The 23,490-nt window shown below is 35.8% G+C and overlaps 1 protein-coding gene across 1 annotated transcript; it reads right to left on the bottom strand.

The window, feature by feature from the left end:
• Positions 1 to 2,331: 2,331 nt before the first annotated feature.
• LOC147073610 (alkaline phosphatase-like) lies at positions 2,332 to 20,074 on the bottom strand. The gene is made up of 9 exons (XM_085944663.1): positions 19,865 to 20,074; positions 18,104 to 18,278; positions 14,480 to 14,658; positions 12,086 to 12,293; positions 11,120 to 11,260; positions 9,383 to 9,577; positions 6,497 to 6,691; positions 3,566 to 3,820; positions 2,332 to 2,354 (listed from the first exon to the last, which is right to left on the bottom strand). The coding sequence occupies exons 1-9, from the start codon at positions 20,027 to 20,029 to the stop codon at positions 2,332 to 2,334; spliced, it is 1,536 nt and encodes a 511-aa protein (XP_085800789.1). The 5' UTR covers positions 20,030 to 20,074.
• Positions 20,075 to 23,490: the final 3,416 nt, after the last annotated feature.

A 23,490-nucleotide genomic window follows, 5' to 3' on the forward strand; every position in this document is an offset into this window, starting at 1 on the left:
CATAGTTATTAAAAGAAAATAATATTATAAATTATATCAACGTTGGTAACGAAACAAGGAGAATTTATGGTAGAGATTTATACATACCGTATTTTTTAATTTGTCTAAATATTTTTGCCAGTCATTCGCGAGATTTTAGAGTTGCCGGATGTACCTATTGCAAATAGATACCTATTCATAATGATTATTAATCCTTTTTGACATTTGACATAATCAATTAGTATTCGTGCATATAATAAGTATTTACGTTAAGTACCAGCTAATTGTAATAAAAATGTACACTAGTAGGTATCTACCTAGATTATATCATATTTATCGTGCTGTGAATACAATAATACTGTGCAATACCTTCTTTTAAGTCGTTTTTTTTGTAAAAATATTTTTTGCTGATAATAGTGTGGATTTGTAGTTTATTTCAATAATCAACGGTTGAATGTTGAGACTATTAATTAATAGTGTATTTATGATTAAATTTAGGTTTATATTAAAAAAATAATGAGGAAAATTATTTTGTTTACATGTTGTAGGGTACAATAATACGAGTAGCATAGAAAAAATGGTGTGAAAATAATACATCTGCGTAGGTATTACTAATAATGATATCAACCAAATGGCATCTCAGACTCTGGTGATTTGGGTAAAAGTGTCTAACTAATATTATATTTATCCGCTTATTTATTTATTGATATCTAAATTTAATTTTGTATGTTTCAGCTTAGTGGTTGGTGTATATTTTATTAGTAATGTATCCAAACCATGGCCCCCACAAGGGGGGGGGCTGACAGGGCTCTAACCTGGGGCTCGGGCTCGATAAGTGAGATAAACACTTATCACAAATTCGCTCTAATAGCAAAAAATTCGCCTGCGGCGCTATTTTTCTTCAATAATGATATTATTTAAAATTATGTGGTTACACAATATAATTTATAATTGTGTAGCGATACTCAAAAACTCCACAATTCAAGTGTATGTATTAAAATATACAAAAAACCACTAAATATACACATCAATTTTAACGCGTACACAATTTGGAAAACATTACTGTAGAGTGTCACACTGATTTTATCCTTAGCGATAGGTAGGGGGGGGGGGGCAAAGCAACATGGGGCCCGCTTCAGAATGAGGGGGCCATGCTTCATACAACACATTTCTTAGATATTGGTGTAATGAAAGGATGATAAAAAAAATGGGGCGGCATTTTGACGCTGCCTAGGGGCGGCATTTTGTCTAGGGACGTCACTGCCTACCTCCACCGTGTAGCCATGGGAAACGAGTCAATTAGTAGTGATTATGAGTAATGAGACTCTCGTTCAATAATTAGAGGCAGCGAATGGTTAATTCATTTGAGTTATTATGAATTTGAATCAGTTGGAATTAGGGAATCCAATCCCGAGCCAAAATTCTGATCCCGGGATTTCGGGATTACAATTTGACAATCTCAAATTGGCATTTTTTCCATTGTTAAAATAAAAATTTTATATTCACATATAACATTGATAAAATCGGTCAAAAATAAATCTAGTATAATTTATACTATTTAAGACAATTATTATTAATATTGTATATCTACGTTCAATCTTGGAAATACATAAGTTTAATGGAGTAAATAATATTGTAATATAAATAATAATGTGAATTTAATATGAGATTGCTGTTTCTAATAGTAAAGACTTAATGAATGGATTAGCGAGATTTAAAATAGTAAAGCAAATAATAATGGCGTACTTATGGCTTTTCCGCTTCATACATCTAATTAGTCAGCCAAATATGAAACTGCCGTAAAACGTATGAGATCATGGTGGAATTACTTTGTTAAAAGTGCGAAGCATTGTTTTTTTCAATATTTCTCATTTTTAATAATTTATGTGAAAAAATAAAATAAATCGGCAACTTACACATGGGTATAAATCAAACTTCATTCAAACTCAGTTTATTTCTTATGTAGTTATTTTTTATTATAAGTATTTTTTTCTGTTATATTTTTGCTTTTATTTTATGTTCCATAAAAATTGATAAAAAAATAAATACCGAAATCCCGGGATTATGTTTATCAATCCCTGGATTCATAGGTATCGAAAATAGCTCGGGATCCCGGGATTGGAATCCCTAGTTGGAATAATGAACGTATCGCGCAAACGCTCCAATTTGTTTTTAATCTCCATCATTCACTATTCTCGAAGAAACAATCATATCACCAAAAAGACAATCCACTACGGTAAATACCAATTATTAGTACATAATATTATGTACCTCGATTCAACCAATAAAAGCCGATAACCAAAATTAACGCAAACGCAAAAAATGTATACCTGCACTACAGTACACTTCTTATCAGTTAATTTCGGCGTTGTCGACTGCCAAAAATAACGGAATTTGTGAAAAAAAAAACAAAACTACCTGTTAATTTCTTTGTAATTAGATGGACGTGCATAGCTCAATTTGGTAAAGCGCATTGGTGCAATCCAGTGGATATGTGTTCGAGTCTCACCAGCAGGCCTATGTTATAACTGGTGATATGAAGTCACCCGACGACATGACGTAATTGTGACGTAAGCCAATACACGCTCGAGGCAAGCCACCCAACGCACACTGCTCACCATAGATATTATTATGCTGAAAAACCTATTTGTGTATTGTGACAATGGATAACGCCAGTATTTTAGTAGCGTTATTTTCTCGAATGCTATTATCACTCCGGTAGTACGTCACAATGATGTCATATGACATCATGTTGACCAGGCGACTACAACTCGTAAGTTCTAACATAAGGCCCCAGGGGCCTTATTAATATGTTGTAACTTGTCGTGTCATGTTGCCCGGCGACATGACGTCATATGACATCATTGTGACGTACTACCGGAGTGAGTCAATAGTCTTCGAGAAATTAACGCTACTCTAATACTGGCGTTATTCATTGTCCCCATACACAAATAGGTGTTTCAGCATAATAATATCTATGGTGAGCCGTGTGCATTGGGCGGCTCGCCTCGATGCGTGTATTGAGCATATGTCACAATTACGTCATGTCGTCGAGTGTCTTCATGTCACAAGTTACAACATAGGGCTGCAGGCGTCGTATTTGAAAAAATCTAGTAGTTATATGTTTGAGGTGTTTTAAAAAATAAGCAGATTAAAGGTTGGCCCCAAGTAAGCTCCGTCACATGGTTGCTCTAGCGTGCTGGCGCTCTTCTCTGCTTCGCCTTCCCTGGGGGTTACCCAAAACCACCAGTCTCTCCAGACCAGACATATTGTCGAGAGCCGCTCCTTTATCTGGAGTCTTTGGATGATTAACTGCTTCGTCCTGTGCTCTGTCCACAAAATAAGAAGCATTTTATACCAACACCACATTTTGAAGGCATTTATAATAATTGCCTTCAGCTCACTTGCCCTCAGGGAGTTACATAAAGAAAGGGTTACATTCTCAAAATCTTGTGAATTATTCGTTGAATAAAAACGAGTATCAGTATAGCTTTTATTTATAATAAACAACTATGCAAAAAATTAATAATTAACAATAAGTAATAAACACAACTAAAATTATGTAATATTATAATATTATGTCCACTATTATTTTGAAAATGTTGGCGGTAAGTTTTCCTATCATCCTGTTTATTCAGTAGTAAATTTTCTTTAATGTTTCTACTAATGCTCTTTGTGTGCAGTTGAAACATCGATTGGTTGTATGGTGTTGATTTTTGATTATCACTTTTGTTAATTTTGCAGTTTTCTTTGAAGTTGTGCATACACGAACCAAATGCGATGGCATGAGGTATATAGGACTGGTCAAACGTTCCGCTGAATAATTCTGTAGCAAACGGACCTGCAACAGTAAAGAAACGTAGATAAATACTCACAGAATAAAGGGTGGCCAAACAGAAAAGCGACAAATAAAGTGGTTTTGTTATTTGTAATAATGTGTCACTATGTATTCATTACTACGAAATCGTTTCATTGAACCATATACACTTTTTAAGTTAATAAAACAATAATAATTAGGTTCAGATACATTCTTCAATACTAAAATATCTCTCGACTTACAACATGTCAAAATAAAAATAATTCTGACAGCTAAGTCAAATAAAAGAACATCAAATTAAAATCAAATTCAAAATATTCAAACTTTGACCTGTCGTGAAAAATCAATATAGGAATTGCCAGGAGAGGTAATTTTTTGAACAAACAAACGTTGTATTTTACCACGTTTTTATTAGCTCGTGTTCTCGTTTGTCCGGTACAATTTTTTTCTTGTTTGTCCAAGATTTTTAACTAACTTTCCGATTAGCTAGACATTTGAAACTTTTAGAATATATCAGAACACGACGACAATGCATTCTTTTAATACTTTTGGCCATCTTTAAGCAGAATTGAATTCATTTTCAGTTAATTCTGTTTTGTGTTTCGGAAAAAAATCGTTAAAAGTAAAATTTACTACTCACTATTATTGGTTGCTAAGTGGGTCCTAGCAACTAAATTATTATTATATACGTGCGTTACTATGGTGTGTTACTTATATTTATAATACATAGAATTGTCAAGTTTATATGATTCAACAGACAATTTAAAAACGTGGTAAGTATATAAAAAGTTCTTTTTATCTTGTAATTATTTATATTTGGGGATGGTGGTGTTGGAGTATGAATAAACAGGAGGTTGTGTAGTGCAGTTCTTCTCAAACTGGGAGGCGCGATCCCCTAGGGCAGGGGTCGGCAAACTCTTGGAACAAAAGAGCCAAATATGAGTATTACAACGGTTAAAAAAAAAATCGAGAGCCATACATATATTTTTATAAATATGATTTATTTCAGTGAATGTTATTGTTTATTTATCAAGTGAAGAAGATTTTGCGAATACAACTAACGAAAATATAAGTTTTTTTATTGTTGAAAATATAAATATAATTTTTACAGAAAATGAGTTAAGTACATACAATTTTCACGCATTCGTTAAAACTAATGTGAACAATGACCTTCCTTTCATTTCTTTGGAGAGTGTCTGTATGTTTGGTATGTAACTTGTAGTTTTCAATTTTCGGCGCGACTCCAAATTCTCATCGGTTATTTGGCTTCTCTAAATGCTATTTATATTATTCATGTTTGAAAATGATTGTTAACATATATATTATGTAGACTCGAATATGAGTTTGGAAAGCTATACCATGTAAAATCGTAGTATCTACCTTATAATGTAGATCTTTTAGAGCGCTCCGCTGTGTTGTGAAATTAAATTGCAATTTTCTCTCTCCAAATCCTCAATTTTGGTGGCAAGACCTACAAATTTGGAGCTACATAACTCTTTGCTTTTTAAATCCACCAAAAAAATCTATTTCAAAAGTGCTCGTGTCAATATGAAATGAAGAAAAATTTTATTTGTCGACTTTTGCAAAACGACAAAAATCATACCTTTTTTGTAAAAAATGTGAATTGGGAATTTGGCAAAGAGCCGCACGCCAATACCCAAAGAGCCGCATGTGGCTCGCGAGCCGCGGTTTGCCTACCCCTGCCCTAGGGTCTAGGGGGGCCTGGAGCTCCTGCCAGGGAGCCGCGAAATATTTCAGTATTTGAAAAAAAAAATCATAAAACGTCTCACTGGACGATACCTGATACAAATCAGCCAAAATCTCGAGGTCGATGTAAATTTTAATGAAAAAGTAAATGAATACTCTATTATTTTTAATGAAAATTTGTACCTACCTATAATAATAATTGATGATAAATAAAGTACTGTTGGTCACTAAATACTAAAAAAATTAGGGAGGGGGGAGCCTTGGATTTTTTTCCTTGATTTTAGGGGCCGTGGTATGAAAAAGTTTGAGAAGCACTGGTTTAGTGGATTGAGGTGAGAGTTAACTTACTGATAAATAAATACAATACGCGCGGTGACGTCTATTCAGTCAGAGGCGTTCCGATAGTGTGTACCACGTCCGAGACGTGTTGGTAGAGTGCTATGTCCCATCAACTGTAACTTGCTATTTATTGAAATGAATATTCGATAAATTGTAGTAAGCTACTACTGATGTAGGTCACAATAATTGGATAATATGCTGACTGTCACATTGCTGCTACATCGCATCGTTTTGCTGACAAGGTTTGGGATTGTCGACTCTCACCGACGTAATATGTCACACTTGCAGAATGTGATGACAGTATATGAAGTGATATGCGAAAATGACCAATTCGCTAATTATCTCGTTGTTGTAATCACGAAGTATTTGCTGACATGGCCTGGGGTTGTTTACCACCACATTGATAAAGTTCTGCGGAAGTACGTGGCAACGTAACGCACAGGATCGAGAGAAGTGGAAGCAGCTTGAAGAGGCCTTCATCCAGCAGTGGATGGATTCAGGCTGATGATGATATGTAGATGTCAGTTGGGGCCAAGTAGAAAAATGAAATTAAACTTTTATATATCTATCTATAGATTATAAACGTGAATCCGGAAGCCCAGTTAAAGCAACACAGATACGTCATGATAACGTTGCCAATAGATAATGTATTACCAATCGCATAAACAGGCACATCTTCACCGGAATGAGTTGCCCAATTTCGAGGAATTGCAGCTTGCTGGATGTCATTTATGTGACTGCGCTTCTCACTCCTTGATTTCCGCGTTCTGACTATTCCACCAGGTCCGTTGGCGTACAGAAGGGTCGTGTAAGGTTTCTGATCAATGTCCGATGGCCTCCTGTCGAATCCTGAAAAAAAGCAAAAATCAAATCGTAAGGAATGATTTCGATGGCTATACCTCAGTTGAGGCACGGTCTAAAAACATCGTGGCTAGGCGATGCGCGGATTGCGGGTCGCGGGTGCATATGACGCATGCCAAACGAAATATAATTTGTCATATAAATCCAACATGCGTCCATTTAATGTTCTATTAGTAATAATAATAATATATTCATTGACATCATCCTTTTTAAAGTAAATGGGAAACGTTTTTAGTCATCTTTACACGATTTAAGAATTAATACCCCCGTCGCCATCACGAAACAAATTGGCGTGTTCCCAGCTCGACGTTCTCTCACCGAATGGCAGCGAGTCCAAAGTTTCGTCGCGCCTATAGTTGAAAATTATTTGCCGTTTCACTGATGTATCGCCATTGTTTATTACTTTGTATTTTACACACATGTTTTATTTCAATAACTATCAACAGGTGAATGCCCACCTAAGCTGATTAAAACGGTTCGATGTTTATTAACATTATTACAACTTCAACGGTAGGCAGTAACGTCCTGTGGGGATAGGCAGGCCATGCATTGCATATGGGTGGCACATTATAAAGGATGGCAAATGAAGGAACAAATACAATTATTACAACTTTTGAGAGCAGTGGTGATTTTCAACGAAGAAGATAATGTGGTTGCTTCATTAGAAAGTAGATACCTATCGACATTTTTGTAGCATAAGATTAGAAAGCATAAAACAATATGACAATATAACTACTGTTGTTTTGTAATACCCATTGTGATCAATGACATTAATATGGACGAATCATCTGGAAAAAAAATGACACTCACTTTATTGTCGGGTCTGCCGAATGGCATAATCTGTTCTAACGCCTTTACAATAAAGGTGATATTGCTATAAATTCCTGATGCCTTTTGTTGGGTGTGCCGAATGGTTCGGTTCGAACGGGTTCGCTCGAATGAACATTGTCACTAGAAACACTGCTCTAACGCCATTACAATAAAGGTCATATTGCTATAAATTCCCGATGCGTGCTAACGCATAATGGAAATTGCGTGACGTCTACCTATACATGCGAATGCGCGAATTTACTTGCTAGCTACTGTATTGAGTGCGTTGTCCATTAATAATGTCATTGATTGTGATACATATTTTTATGACGATTTATCGCACAGGATTTTTTCACAAGGGTGCCTCCAAATCTGTCAGAACCACAGACTACCACATACCTAACACCACCACTGTATGAGAGTAGGTTTCGTGGAATTGCTCTAATAATTTCATGGTGGGTATGTAAATTTAAGATATTTCTCTGTCTAAGTATTATGTAGGTAGGTTTGGTAGGTACCTAAAAGCAGACAATTTTAAGCTAAAAATAAAAGGGAACTCAGATGGGAACTGAAATATCTAACGGGTAGGAAAAAGCAGGCAACCGATCTCGAGTAAGAAAGAATACGGGATAAATTTAATCACGTGTCAAGAATACGTTATACGTCGAATACTGACACTGCTCTCGGTTTATGCATTGACGCTCATTTAATATTGGTGTATTACACACACTATTCCACGTCTATAATGCGTGGTTCATTTACGTAGGACAGTCACACATTCAAAACTCTGCGTCAAAATTTACTGTATTGGTATATATATAGCGAATCGGAATTGTATTTATTATCTGTTCTGTGGGGACGGCATTCTAAGTCGTCTGCTTACAAGGAGGGGGGGTAATTTGCATAGGGACGTCACTGACGGTAGGGAATAAATCAATATTTAGCTACAAATTTTTTCCGAGTTATACGCGGCGCGGCGTAAATGTGAAATCTGCCATTCTTGGTGGTGTTGGATCGGTGTCTCTGATAATTATATTAAGAATCGAGGGCATCCGTTGTTTGTTATCCTAAGGTGCAGAACTAACCTGCCATTAGTGATGCCAATTGGAAGGCCAATAACCATGTTAAATGAAATTTCTTCGGAAATTGACATATTCCACTTACGTGAGGGTGAATTTAGGTCGACGTTGTTTTATAAGTTTTTAATATAATAGTTCACCTGTGTGCTTCCATCTACTTTTATTTATGTTATTTTACTTATTTTCTTATTACAACGTCTTTATTAAGTCATATTCTTATTTGTCCGGCGGTTGTTTATCCGATACAAATCTTGCAATCGATTTTTAACTAACTTGCCGACTAGCTAGACATTTGAAACTTTTAGAATATAGCAGAACACGATGTCAATGCATTTTTTTAATACTTTTAGCCATCTTTAAGTAGAATTGAATTCATTTTCAGTTAATTCTGTTTTGTGTGAAAAGTTATTTCGGAAGAAATCCGTAATTCAATCCACTATTATCGGTTGCTAGGGAGGGGTATGGGGTCCTAGCAACTAAATTATTAATATATACGTGCGTTAGTATGGAAATCAATATGGAATGTCAAAATGACATTTCAGTATTATTTCTATAAAGTACAAATTTTTTTGATCGTTTAAGCTAGTCAAGTGAACGTTGTATATAAAAAGTTCTTTTTATCTTGTAATTATTTTATTACTTATTGTATTATTAACTCACATTGCTCTGTATTTATATTTAAAAAATTGTTAATACTTATTTTATGTCATGTCGTGAACGCTTTAAATTTATAATTTGTTATGTTCATTATATTATGTAAAATAAATAAATTTGAACAAAAATGACATACCGAAGATAGAATTCCCTCTGGTTGTCGCATATCCTCCAAGAGTCATGACGTGAGAGTGATCTGCGGTTACCAGCACCAGGGTTTCTGTCAAGTTGACTTTACGCAATGCTTCAGTGACAGCCTTCTCCAGTGATAGTGTTTCATCCAAGGCTCTGAATGCGTTGTTGAAATGGTGAGCATGATCAATTCGGCCACCTGCAATTATTAAAATAATTATTTTTTAATCAACTTTTCGAACCTCGGTAAGAGTATGTTAGTGAAACGGCAAATAATTTTCAACAGTAGGTGGGACGAAATTTCGCACTCGTCGCCTATCGTAGACCGACAGTAGAGGTGTGAGCACGTCAATTTGTTTTGTAATGGCACCGGAGGAATATATTCTTAAATCGTGCTAAGATGACTAAAAAACGTTCTCATGTACTTGAAAAAGAAAACATGTCAATGAATATACTATTTTTTTTTCGACCATGTCCGATCCTAATAGGATCATATGGACCTCCACAGAGTATAGGTTTGTATTAACAGGTTTTGTTTTTTTTTTACGAGAAATGGATGTCAGCCACTTGCTCAACCTATTAGTTCCATGCCCTGACTCGCACACAAATTGAAAAACAATATGTGTACTTGCCAGATCCAGTATTCGAACCTGAGACCCACGGCGTGATAGTCCAACGATTAAGCCGCGCGGCCACCGTGGGTGGGTGGGGTTATTACTAATATAACAATAAACATAACATTAAATGGACGCATGTTGAATTTTTATGACAAATTATATTTCGTTCGGCACGCGTCATTTGCACAATCCGCGCATCGCCTACTCACGATCTTTTTAGATCATGCCTCAGCTGAAGTATAGCCTTAATACAATATAGATTGAGGCAGGGAATATGTGAGACTGCACAAACATATTTAAACAAAATAACTCATTATCAAGACAATAGCACTAGAGAGGCACCGGAAGAGCTTCAATCCATGCCTGAGCATTTCTCTGATGGCAGAGAGTCATCCTGGGTATACAGGTCCCAACAACATGCTCAGCGGTTTGGATGTCTCAGCACTCACACGAAGTATAAGAATTTTTAAATCCCTACTTATACAGGAGCTCTACCAAGATATCTATCATCAGATGGGAGTTTTTTTACACCTATTAACCTAATGAATTATATTCTTTGTTTTAAAACTCACATATTTCAATATATTATTATCATAAACTATCGATAATCCGCGACTTCATCCGCGTGAAATTCATAACAACAGATATACCTACAGAATGAAGAAATAGATCGATTTTTTTTCATTTCCCCCTAATTTAACGGGATAGATCGCGCTTGGATCTAGGAGCACTCCTATTTACCTACATGTACTTCACTTCATCACTCCACCACTGCTATTTGACTACTTTATCTAATGATGCATTATTGTAAGTACGTCAATTTCGTGCGTCGTTTTATCTGATAATATATGAAAATATACTTTATTGGTACCGATGTACTCTAGCTGATCCTACAAGTTTCATAAATATTGGTCGTGTAGTTTTTGAGTTATAACGGGATAGACTGGCAGGCAGAAATAAAAAAAAACTGTATACTTTGCGTTGCTTAGGTATGAGCATCCAAATATTCCAAAAGCTGATCAAAAGCCGTGTGAGGGAAGATATTTACGACAAAATTTTCTCATCAATACGACTGCAAAATGAGTTCCAGGCGTTGCTGGCAATAATGCTCCGTAGATACATACCTTCTACCATCAAGAAGTAATTTCTTCCTGAGCTTTGAAGAATTTCCAGGGCTTTTGTGGTCATTTCAGTTAAAGATGGATCTCCCAACGGACTGGCATCTCTTTCAGCTTCAAAATCCATATGGGAGCTGGCAAATAGTCCTGAAAATATAATATTTATAATTTTAAAACGTCAATTTGTAATGTGATTCGTCACAGAAACGACATCTGTGGCAGGGTTAGACGATTCGGCGCTTCCAACTTGACGCCGCCGATCGGGAGCCGCCTACTGGGAACCGAGATAACTGGGAGCCAAACAGACAAATGAATGAATCAAGCACAGGAGCCACAAAAGTGATCAATCTTTGGAGCCTGATGTCCGCTGATATCCGCTGATATAGCAGAGTCCCACGTCAAACCAAAGAAGCTAGAATAAAAATGACTTATCATCCTCTTGCCAAGAAATCCCTCTATCTTCCGATACAACTAATTGTTTTTGCGTATTAACATTTTCTTAACTTTTATTAGTTTTAAGAATTATAATACTTTTACTTCTGTATGGTTGTTAATTACGCAATTCTTTTGCCGCGTTTTCCCCTCTTTGAATATAGGTATATGATATATATTTAAAAATAAGTACTTAATTTGAACACACGACAGAAACTAAAAAAAATACAACGCCCGAGAAGACTTGAGCCTATAACCACTGGACGAGCCAATGTGCTTTATCAATAATTAAACTATGGGTATTCTATCTAATTACGACGAAATTAACTAGTAGTTTTTACATGAAATGCTTATCAAATTGCGGTGTGTTTGGATATCGGTTTCCATGTTTTAAATCAAGTTATCAATTAAGTGTACTAATAATGTTATTACTAATCAACGCCCGGATCATACTAGAGGATGTTACATTCTCAAATCTTATAAATTATTCGTTGAATAAAAGAAATAGCATATTATATTATTATATTAATAATTACTTACCCAGAACATAGTCTGTTTTTGCAGCGTCAACACTTAGTAACTCCTCTTTGTTCATGACGTATCTGGCTCGTAATCTTTTGTGGTGTTTGTCTCTCAACCAATCCTCAATTAAATTTCTTCCGTCTAGTCTTTTGCCTTCCTTGTTGGGAGCTTCAGGGTCCAGGGTTGCTACCGATGTAAAGTGTCTCCTTCCACCTCCAAACATAACCTAGAAAAATATAATCGTTATTTTCAGTCATGTATATACCTACCATGGTCCCCATATACCCTGAAGCGGGCCCCAGGATAGATTTCCCAAACACTATTTTCAACATTTTCCAAATGATATTCCCCGGATCCCCAGGATTTTGCGTGGTAAACGGTTACCTCCACGGGAGCCATAAAACGTAAAGTATGACAAACAAGATATTGGTTTATTCCGGGGGGGGGGCAAACTGCAGCCCGCCGGGTATTTTTTTGCGGCCCGCCATCATTAATAATTGTACTTCTGATTACGAATAACTTTTTTATAATTTTTTAAAAAATATTGACAATAGATTAAAATTTGAAGAATTTGTTGTTTCGTGAATGTATTATCTCAGTACATCTTCCTTGCGTCTCGTCTCACACTATGAAACCACTATTTTTTACGTTGAACATCGTGACACATTTAAATACTTTTAACTCCGCGTTGCAAGTAAAAAAATATATGCCCATGATATGGTAAAAAGTTTGAATGGATTTCAATTAAAACTCAAGTTATTCCTTCGACAAATATCGAATAACAACGTGGACCACTTTCCAACTTTGAAGTTGCTGAATATACCAGAATATAAATTTGAAGAATATGGTAAAATTATTAAAGCTCTGAATGACGATTTTTCACAAAGATTTAGTGACTTCCGAAAAATTGAGACAAGTTTAGCAATAGTACGCGATCCATTTTCAATAGATATTGATAGTGTACCGACAGAGCTACAACTTGAGATTATTGATCTGCAGTGTGACACTGATTTAAGAGAATCGCATCGTCGTGAAGAAATCTCCAAATTTTACAATGCCCTTGATTCAGACAAATTCGACCAACTTAAAGATTATGCAAGAAAACGGTTCTTTATTTTTGGATCAACCTATATATGTGAACAAACATTTTCGATCATGAACCTCACGATTTACGATCAAATATCTCCGATGCCCATTTACAAGCAATTTTGAGAATATCAACTACACAATTAACACCTGAATTTTAAAAAAAATGTTAAAAAATGTACAACAGTTTCATTCTTCTCATTAATTTTTTTGTAATGTTTATTTTTCGTGATATTAAATAGTGTATATCTAAAAATGGTATTTTACTTGCTATTTTTGAATTCTTGAATTTGGCCCTCCATCCAATTGCCCCCCCTGGTTTATTCTATTGATTTACTATATAAGATAGGCCTTCGGCTAAATTCATATATATTTGACGCATAACCATTTTCTGATAGTTCGTAAATCATTCGGAGCCATTTATTAGTCCAGTGTATTGGTATTAAACGGTATGCAGTCAATGAGTATCGCCTCATTAGTATGGAGTGGTTTTCAGTTAATGAGATTTTATATTGAATTTGCCCAATTGAAGGTGGACAATGTGTGGTTTTTATTTGTAAGAACGTCTTCATAAGTAACTTCATTTTTTATTATAAATAACCATGCCCTTGCTTTTTCGTACAAGGTGGGTGGGAGAGTAAGTTGCATTGATGTGTGGCTAATTATGTTCCTCCATTTATATCTTTAATTTTCTTTATGGCAAGAATTAAATATTTTGGTAGTTTTAATGTCATTGAGTGTTCTTGCGTTGTTCTATTGCTTAGTACTCGTACTTCGTGAGGCTTTTGGAGGTAAATTTCATGATTATGCTGTCTACACAGAGTCCTGAGAGTCCATTGCTCCTTTTCTAGTATAGGGCAGTCGTTGATGACATGCCACACAGTTTGAGATGTGTTGCCGTCACATGGACAACAGTCATCATCCCTCAATTCAAATCTTTTTAGATAAGCTCGCACCGCTCCGTGGCCTGTTAGTATCTGTGTGAGTTCGTGTGATATTTTAATGTTCTTGGCAAGAGTGATGGCAGAGTTTATGTTTGGAATAAATTTCTGTATGATTGTTCCTGTGGCGGATGTTGTGTATCTGTTCTGTGTATTGTCTTTGGGAACACCAAAGAAAGAGAAGAATTTATCAGTATCTATACCTTTTAGAACAACGATGGACAGGGAGAAAACGGCCGAACTCATCGCCGAAGTCAGATATCGGATATGGCATGAAGAGAAAAAGAATATACTTACCTTATTCATTAAAGACTGCTGGACACTATTTTGGGTAATATTTTATTATTTAATGCCATGTTTTCACCCATTCTGTGCAGACACTTACATTGATGGCGTTTCCCGGGTCATCTTCAACAAGTTGTCTGGCGATATCTTTACACTTGGTGCGAGCTGATATCTTCACCTTGGAGTCATCTTCCCAATACCGACTTGGAGAATGAGCATATAATGCCGCAGGCGTAGCATGTGTGATTCTCGAATTTGTGACAATTCCTGTCGCTTTACCTACAATAAGATAATTATTAAATTTAGACTAGGACAAATATGCAGGATTTAGTTAGATTATAATATTCATAATTGTATTCTGTATTGTACATCCGGCATTTTGTTAGGCCATAACTTCCTGTTAATATTCTAATACAGTGTTATTAAAACGTTTTCATTTCACGGGTAGCACGCTTAAAATGCAGTGTGACTCTTAATTATCATTAATTTCTTTTTTCAAAATCAGATTCGATCGAAAGGGCTTTTATAAGTTGTCTGAGTTTCCAATTTTAAAAAATTCTTCAGAATCACATTTGACAGTTTTCTCAGCTTTTCCGAAGCGAATCGATCCGTGATTGGCCGTTCAGAAGTGATGTCATATCCGGATTAAATCGGCGTGCCAAAATAAGCCGATTTTTTTAAATTCATGGCGCATGCCATTCTTTTTTTGATGTACACGTGATATAAGCTAAATCATTTTTATTGAATATCAAAAAAACAAGGTACTGTTCGGTTATAGGTACGGAATACAGCGGAAAACGCATTTTGAAAATAGCCGATAAACTGGATTATTTGTTAGGTTAACGTAACCAAACCTAACCTAACTTAACCCAACCTAACCTAACCTAAACTAACCCAAACTAACAAATAATCCAGTTTATCGGCTATTTTCAAAATGCGTTTTCCGCTGTATTCCGTATAACCGAACAGTACCAAAAACAATTAGGTATGTATATTGGTAACTATATTTTTTATTGAATATTGAACACATAAAATGAAAGAAAATAAGGAAATACATATAAAAACGATTGAGTAGCTTGATATCAAAGTAGGCCAAACGCCATTTTTAACGAAATGTATGTTTTAATAATTGATTATTGTAGTGCAAGTGATGCTCTTTTCCTGTAAAATTTTGTAAATGGCATTTGGGCTACTTTGATATCAAGCTAGTCAATTAATAACACACTGATTTTGTTTGAGCTTTTTTGTTTCATAATATTCGATTTTTATATCAGGCTGATATGTCGTTGATTGCAAATTAATACGTGTTGCTGAGTCTTCCTTTGTCAACCTATTTCTAGTCTTTGAGTGCACATGATTCAATATAGAAAAAAATATTTTTACCTGAGTACCTACCAGTGGCGAAGGGTGACTTTTGGAAAGAGGTAGGCTGTGGGGATCTGATAAAAAGAGCACACTTGTCAGGTATACTTACGAGAAAAGTACTATATTTACTACTAATGAATAGGCACACACTAGTAAATGACAACGACACACTAATTCAATGAAACTTCAAAAACTCATTGACGACATAAAAATGAGCGATGTGTTTAAGTTACGTATTTTTCAAAACATGTATACCTATCAAAAATCATTAGATAAAATTTATTTTTATTTATAAAAACAATCTATGCTTACTTATTTATTATTTATCGATTAAACGCCGTTGAAATTATTTTTTATTTATCTAATTATTAATGATTTTGGACAAAGTGCGCAGTCGTGACAACATTATTATGCGCGAATGTTTTAGGCTCTGCGATATGAGCTTACCTTATTTTGTACAAATCAGCAGACTTGCTGAGGTTACGAGACATAAAGTCCATACGAAAAAAAATCAGAATTATTTCACACATAATCGGAGATTTATTTACGTCGAGACGTCGCGGCGTTTATTATTTATTTACGGCACGCTGTGGTATATTTTTTAATACCTTTGCAGTTGTTTTGTAAACTGTGTAATACTGTAATACATTCCTACATATACGACATCTCTCGTTGGCAAAATAAATTATTTTATATAACATAAAATAATGAAGGGATTAAGTATATAAATATGTCAATATGCAATTAAAAAATATTTTTTTTAAGAAGGTAGGCTTTAAATAATCGCCTAGTGTGGAGTCTTCACCACTGGTACCTACGTGGAGGAAAAAATGGTCAACAACGAAATTGCTAGTTTTTTAACAGATATAACAGTATCAGTGGGTCTATTCTATACTTATCGACCGCTAAAGTGATAGAGTAATAAATATTATCAAACTTAGGGTAGGTTTGTATCAAAATATTAGCACTCATTGTTATTAACAGCACCTATCTTGCTGCTGTTGAAATATCGCACTTATTGCAACAATAAAAACCAACTTCGTGTAATTGTTACAATAAGTGCTTATATTTTGATACAAACATACCCTAAGTTTGATACTAGGTATTTATCACTTTAGTGTTCGATAAGTGCCTATAGAATAGACCCACAAGCATGCTTTTCCATGTTTTTAATATTATGTTTTCAATACGGCATTCCGATTCATCAATATGAGAAAGCCGATGACATTTGAATTCTTCAATACATTTTCACATCTTTACAAAATTTTCAGTCCAAATAGGATTAGATTGTAAATCAATAATTATTTCAGTACATATACATCAACATGATTTCGCTTTGATTTTATATTTTCCGCTATAAACGTTTTGAATGTTAAAAATAAAAGAAATTGATTTTTTGGCGCGCCAAGTTGGGAACGCGTGCCACGTATTTGCCATCGCTGCTTTAGAAGCATTGGCGGGTTCAGTTATTTGTAACGAGGCATTGACTAATTTTTTTAGGCCCCTGCGATAAAAAAAAAACTAAAAACCATACAACCTACCATCGTATCCAGTAAAAATATCAACGTATTTCTTTCCTAGAATCACATGCTGTGACTAAAAATAACTATAATTACAGTGGTGCAGTGCGCAAGGCGCTGGTCTTCAATCACGGAGTTCTGGGTTCGATTCCCAGTGAGGTCAAAATATAGTTACATAATCTAAAGTGTAAATTCCTCAAGCCTGGAAGTTTTACCACTATTATTGGGCTTCACGGCCTGTTGTGGTGTTTGATAAAGAAAAAAATAAAAATAACAATGATGTCACATAATAGTATTAGTGATTATCTTTTTAGGCGTTGGGTAATTAATATATTATAATATGTAGTATGTACTCAATTTGAGAGAAAACGCATATTTTTTAAATTTTAGTAGGTATAATTCGAGTGCTTAAAGTCAGACAACGTTATCTACAAAAAAGTGTTTTTTTTAGATAACGTTATTTTACATTTACGGCTACATGATAGTCAAACAACGTTATGTCAATCTTTTCTAATTTATTATTAAATCCTATAGTAATAATAGTAACAAGAATCTAAAATAACGATTTTTGGCTTTCCTGTAAAGTTGCACTTTTGTAGATAGTGTTGTTTGACACTAAGCCCTCGAATTGCATGAATGGTTTGAGCTGTTTCAAGACCCCCTTTAAACTTTCTGACAAATCGATTGCGTCATCTGTGTTAAATAAAGTCGCCGCTGTTTAGAAGAGGCCCGAAAGCCAGTGGAAGAATGGTAAAAGTTATCGAAAACGTTGCAATATTTTTTTAAAGAGCATTCATGACAAATGGACGAAAGATGGAAATACATGGAAACTTTCTCACCTTGTTCCTGCGCCCAAGTAAGCAGTGAAGATACTTTCCCTTGAAAGTTGTTTGGGCAATCTCCAAACTGCACGCTGGAGTCCACTCCCAGGGTTTCATAGTTTGCCTTCACTCCACACATCAAGGCAGTAGCACAGGCCGATGATTCTCCGATCTGAGCGTCTGTGTTGTATGTCTGAAAATATAAAAACGTTATACATATAGGCATGGCCCCCACATCCTGAAGCGGGGCCCCAAGGCTAGGATCTTTGTCGGGCCCCCTACCTATTCCCAGTGACGTCCCTAGATAAAATGCCACCCCTAGCCAGCGCCAACATGCCGCATCATTTTTTTATACAGTATTTTTATCATCCTTTCGTGAGTCCAATATCTAAGAATGTGTTGTATGGATACATTACTAACAAAATATCAGACTAATTATTCGAAAATCTGCACGTGTCGTTTCTGGTCACCAAAGACGTCGAAGGGCAACGAAAGTAAACGAGATATCGCGAACCCGATAAAACCAGTGAGCAGATTTTTTAATCGAAAGATATTTTCGTTATTACTAAGTTTAGGTAGCTATCTCTATATATTCAAAATGATTCTCCTCGCTTTGCCGCGCTTCCAGTAACTGCCGCCCCCAAGTGACGCTCAATCTGCCTACCCCCACGGGACGTCACTGCCTATCGCCAAGGTTAAAGGCAATGTCACACTCTACAGTAGCGTTTTCCAAATGGCGTTCACGGTAAAATTAAGGGTACATATTTAGTGTATTTTTAATACTTACATCCACTTGAATTATAGAGTTATCAAGTAATGACATAATTAAAAATTACATCACACAATCATAGATTTTAAAATATAACCATTATTTAAAGAAAATAGTGCCGCAGGCGACTTTTTTTACTATTACAGCAATATGTGATTTGTGATAAAATTGTGATATCTCACTTATTTGGTCGAGTCGCTACGCCGGGCACCTCATGATCCCGGGCCCCCAGGCTAGAGCACTGTCAGCCTCCCCCTTGTGGGGTCCATGCATATAGGTACTGATTCCTTCTCCGTGATTTTAAAACTAGCGGCGAGTGCCTACTGTTTGTGATACGGGAGAGAGAGAGGGAGAGAGTATTAATCCGGCTTAACTTACATAATATGTACTCATTAGATTGCTCTGTACTCATTAGCCTAAGCCGGCTCTCACATCTATACTTACCCGTCTGCCGCACAGCCGTACATCAAACCTTCGAGGGACGTCGCTCCGATGTTCTATATTATGAAGACCGCGCACATAGGCACCTAAGAACAGTCGCGCGTAACCTCTCGAAACATGTATATGTATGGGATGCGGCGACATGCGAGCCGGTATAGGAATGACCAATTCGTAGCGAGTGCGGATGCAGTATGCGTACTGGCGACTTCGGCTCGCAAGCCGAGACGCATGCAATTTGTTGCTAGCCGCACTTGATGTTTTTTAAACTAAAATGTCGCATTCCACCAATGTGCTGAGCTCCATTTGGCAACGTGTGTTTTGTAAATAACGATGACGTCACATCGGCATATTCGACGCGTTGCAGGGTGGTGCAGTGCGTAAGGCGCTTGACTTCCATCCGAGAGTTCTGGGTTCGATTCCCGGTCAGGACACAATATTTATGTGTTTTTTTCAAAGCCTGGGTGTTTGTGATTGTTCAAAATTACTAACAACCACCTTGTACGAAAAAGCAAAGACACGGTTATTATTAAATCTAAAAAAAAAGAAATATAAATGATTAATCAACTTGCCTTTGATAGAGCAACTGCTGGAAATGACTCCCAAACGAGCTCTGACTCCTCACCAGGATTGCCTTCCCTCTGTCCTTTTAATATCCTCGCGGCAGTCAGCGTGGACATGCCCATACCATCTCCAACAAACATCACGACGTTCTTTATGGCATTCCTTCCCATCATTTTGTTGGAAGGTATCCTTTTCTCAATAGCTGCTCGGGCATTTTCGTGCCAATAGTCACGCCCTGGAAATGACACGATTGAAATCTTATGATATAATAATAATTGGAAAGTACTGAATCCAGAAAAATGGAAAAAACGGACAGAATCCAAATATCGAACACATTTTACGGACGATCACTTTGATGTTTGTTTGCGTTTTGCAACAAGTATGTATTTATCATCAGAATTATTTGAAGATTATCATATAAATATATTTTTTAAGTTATTCAGATGGCAGAAGGACCCATCTGCATTTTTTTCTGTTTTCTTCTACAAACCTTGTTCAATACATTAATCTTCAATGTGGCAAAAGAATACAATATCTGTCAATGGATTACAAACCAAATCCCACAAGTTTCTAGAGCCAGACACACGCATATTGAGTGTGATTCACACCACACACGGATAGACAAGGCAAAGTCAAAAGACATGGCTATTTTATACCGTGGGATTGGTACAATTTTGTAAAAGCTATATCTTAAAAAAATCTTTATTTAATTAAATATGTACTCATTCTCATAATAATGGTAAAATTAATATTTTTACTACCAATCGGAAAAGAAAACAAATGAGGCATCTGTAACAATTGCAAAAACATTTTGATGACAAAAGGGCCCATTTGCCTTGTACTCGTAATATCGAATATATCAGTTAAAACGAATATACGAGTACATATTGTTTTCTCTCAAACTAAACAAACAACAGCCAAACAGGTTAAATAATACTAAAATATTGTGTATATCACTCAAATATTTTGTTCGCCAGACTAAATTGAAATCTTATTATTGCTCTCCTCAACATTCTCGAAATTGATAGATGGGCCCTTCTGCCATCTGAAGACCGCAATGATACGCAATGTCAAATATCTCTAATATTGAAAAAATATAATATTTGAGTTAATGAAAAATTGGATGAAGATTGTTTTATTCTTCCTTGCTTCCGCATATCTATAAAAAGATACGAAAATATAAAAAGTATTTTGATTATTCCGATATTTTGCCTTTTAAAGTGAATATTTTAAGCTTTGAAGAACTAAAAAAAACAAAAACAAAAATTCTTATAAGATTCTTATTAGAAGTCGATCGCCAAGCAAATTAAGATTAAACGTAGCTCCCAACATCAAAAAGGTTGGGTACCCCTGCCCTACCCTTTCATATTTATTTTAAAATTGTATCCAAATCTGTTAGGTACATACCTACCTATGTTATTTATTTTCAGCAATCTTAAACAGACCAGTACAATAAAAAAGTGACATACACGTCATGATCTAGCCATTTCCACGTAACTGGGGGCTATGTCTGGGGGAAACTATTGTGTTTTTAGGTACGTAGAGGTATGATAAGGTGACAGGTTTGGAGGCCCTCCTGAGAAAATGTTGCCCGTGCAATAAACTGCCATTGGGTTCTACAAAACAATGATAGTAGCATAGCTTGCGAGGATTTTTTATGTTTTCATTATTTTAAAACTAAGATGCCGCCTCTAAGCAACGCGCAACCTGCCTACCCTAACCAAAACACTAAAAACCAGAAAACTACAATAGGTACCTCAGTCACATTATAAGGGGACAAAAGTACGGCATTCCTCTACTTGTCATCTAAGGAAAGATCAACGGCAAGTGTAGCAGAGGACGACGCCATATTTCCGAATTGTTGCGAGTACTAGCAAAGATCGCCATGATGATTGTGTCCGACCTCCGTAAGGCTCGATGACATTGAGCTATTTTACAGGCTGCTTGTCGGCGAGTTTAAAAGCGGGCGAGTCAGCCAGTGCGATTGTGATGATGACACACAAAACTTTCCACTCGTTAAGAAGCCAACAAGCTAGCGAGTTGAAACCGTCATTTTTGGTATTATTTTGACAGGACGTATTGAGTAGTTCGTTTTTTAGCAGGAGGTCGCCACTATCGCTCTACTGCGCAGACCCAGTAGGCCCACATGCCAGCGTGTAGTGTGTAATGTAGACCGGCTTTCAACTTTTCTCGGTAGATTGTTTACAATCTGCTTGTTAGCTAGTTCGATGATGACACTGGGCGAGTTTACAAGCAGATTGTAAATTCGCTGTCTTGTAGCTTGTAAAGTAGCTCAATGTCATCGACGCATAAAGCCTCAATTACATTGAGCTTCTTTACGAGCTGTTTATTGGCGAATTTACAATCTGCCTGTAAAGTCGCCCAGTGTAATCATCGAATAACCTAATAAGCAGGTTGTAAACACTCGCCCTCGTACCGCCTGCTTTTAAATTCGCCAACAAACAGCTCGTAAAGAAGCTCAATGTAATTGAGGCTTTAGGGGATGGCACGAAAAAGAAGAAAATAATCATATATAGTCATACTTGCCTTGGTTATTGATATCCACACGACATTGGCAGAATGTTACCAGCAATAACACAATAAACAGACACATTATTTCACATAACGAAATAAGCTATATCAAAATATAATATAACTTCACTTGTTTAAAGTATTTCCACTGTTTACCGATGCACACTCAAGCATTGACATTTATAATGGATTTTAAAAGGTCTATAACTAGAAGAGACCAAGTCAGTACCTAATGGTTTGTGGAGCTATCAAAAATGATTGATGAGTGGATTTTAAAAAGTTATTTTATACAAATATGATTATATCTAGCATAAAACAATATGAATGTTTAATAAATTAGCATCAGTGTGAATGTTTGGAATAATTATTAGGTATTAATAACATTTAACTGGTTACAATATATTACATATTATTATTGTGTAGTAGTGATACTACAGATTATTTTCAATGTAATTTTTTTAGTAACGATTCGAATATTATTATTGTTTGGAAATTTATTGTATGAAAAGGTAGTGTTTATGACTTTATTAACTTCACATCGGTTCATTTTATAGAAAAATTATAAGTATCACAGAATGCAAGCTTGATGCGTAAATTGATTGAAATATTTCGCGCGATTTCCATCCTGCCTACAGGGTGTCCAAACGGATTCTGAAAGTTGTGAGTAAACAAACTGAACATGCTAAGTTAAAAGCCGCGGCAGGGAGTCCAATCACGGATCGTTTATTTACTAACACAGTTTTGTTTCTTCCTCAAAATTAACGCAGGATTGAAAGGGGTGAATTAAGAAATACATTTGTGACCTTTTTGTGTGTGAGGTATTTTATTAATCAAACAAAATTCTGGGATGTTTACGATTTACATCGGTTTGCAAGGGTGAGAATGGTGAGATGCAGAGAGAGAATGCTCAGTCCGAGGCGTGGTGAGAGACAGCATATTCAATCACTTGCGATCTGCTATTTATTGACATACGTACAATTGAATCATGCGTTGAAATGAATATTCAATAAATTGCTGATCAACTATTTTATTTAGTATGATGAGGTAAATCATTAGAAAGTAACGGCATCATAATTTTTTAGAAATCATAACGGGGGCCTCC

The sequence above is a fragment of the Rhyacophila brunnea genome, unplaced genomic scaffold, assembly GCF_057557595.1.
Source record: "Rhyacophila brunnea isolate RB1 unplaced genomic scaffold, BYU_Rbru_1.0 scaffold_17, whole genome shotgun sequence".
In the NCBI taxonomy this organism is placed as follows: domain Eukaryota; kingdom Metazoa; phylum Arthropoda; class Insecta; order Trichoptera; family Rhyacophilidae; genus Rhyacophila; species Rhyacophila brunnea.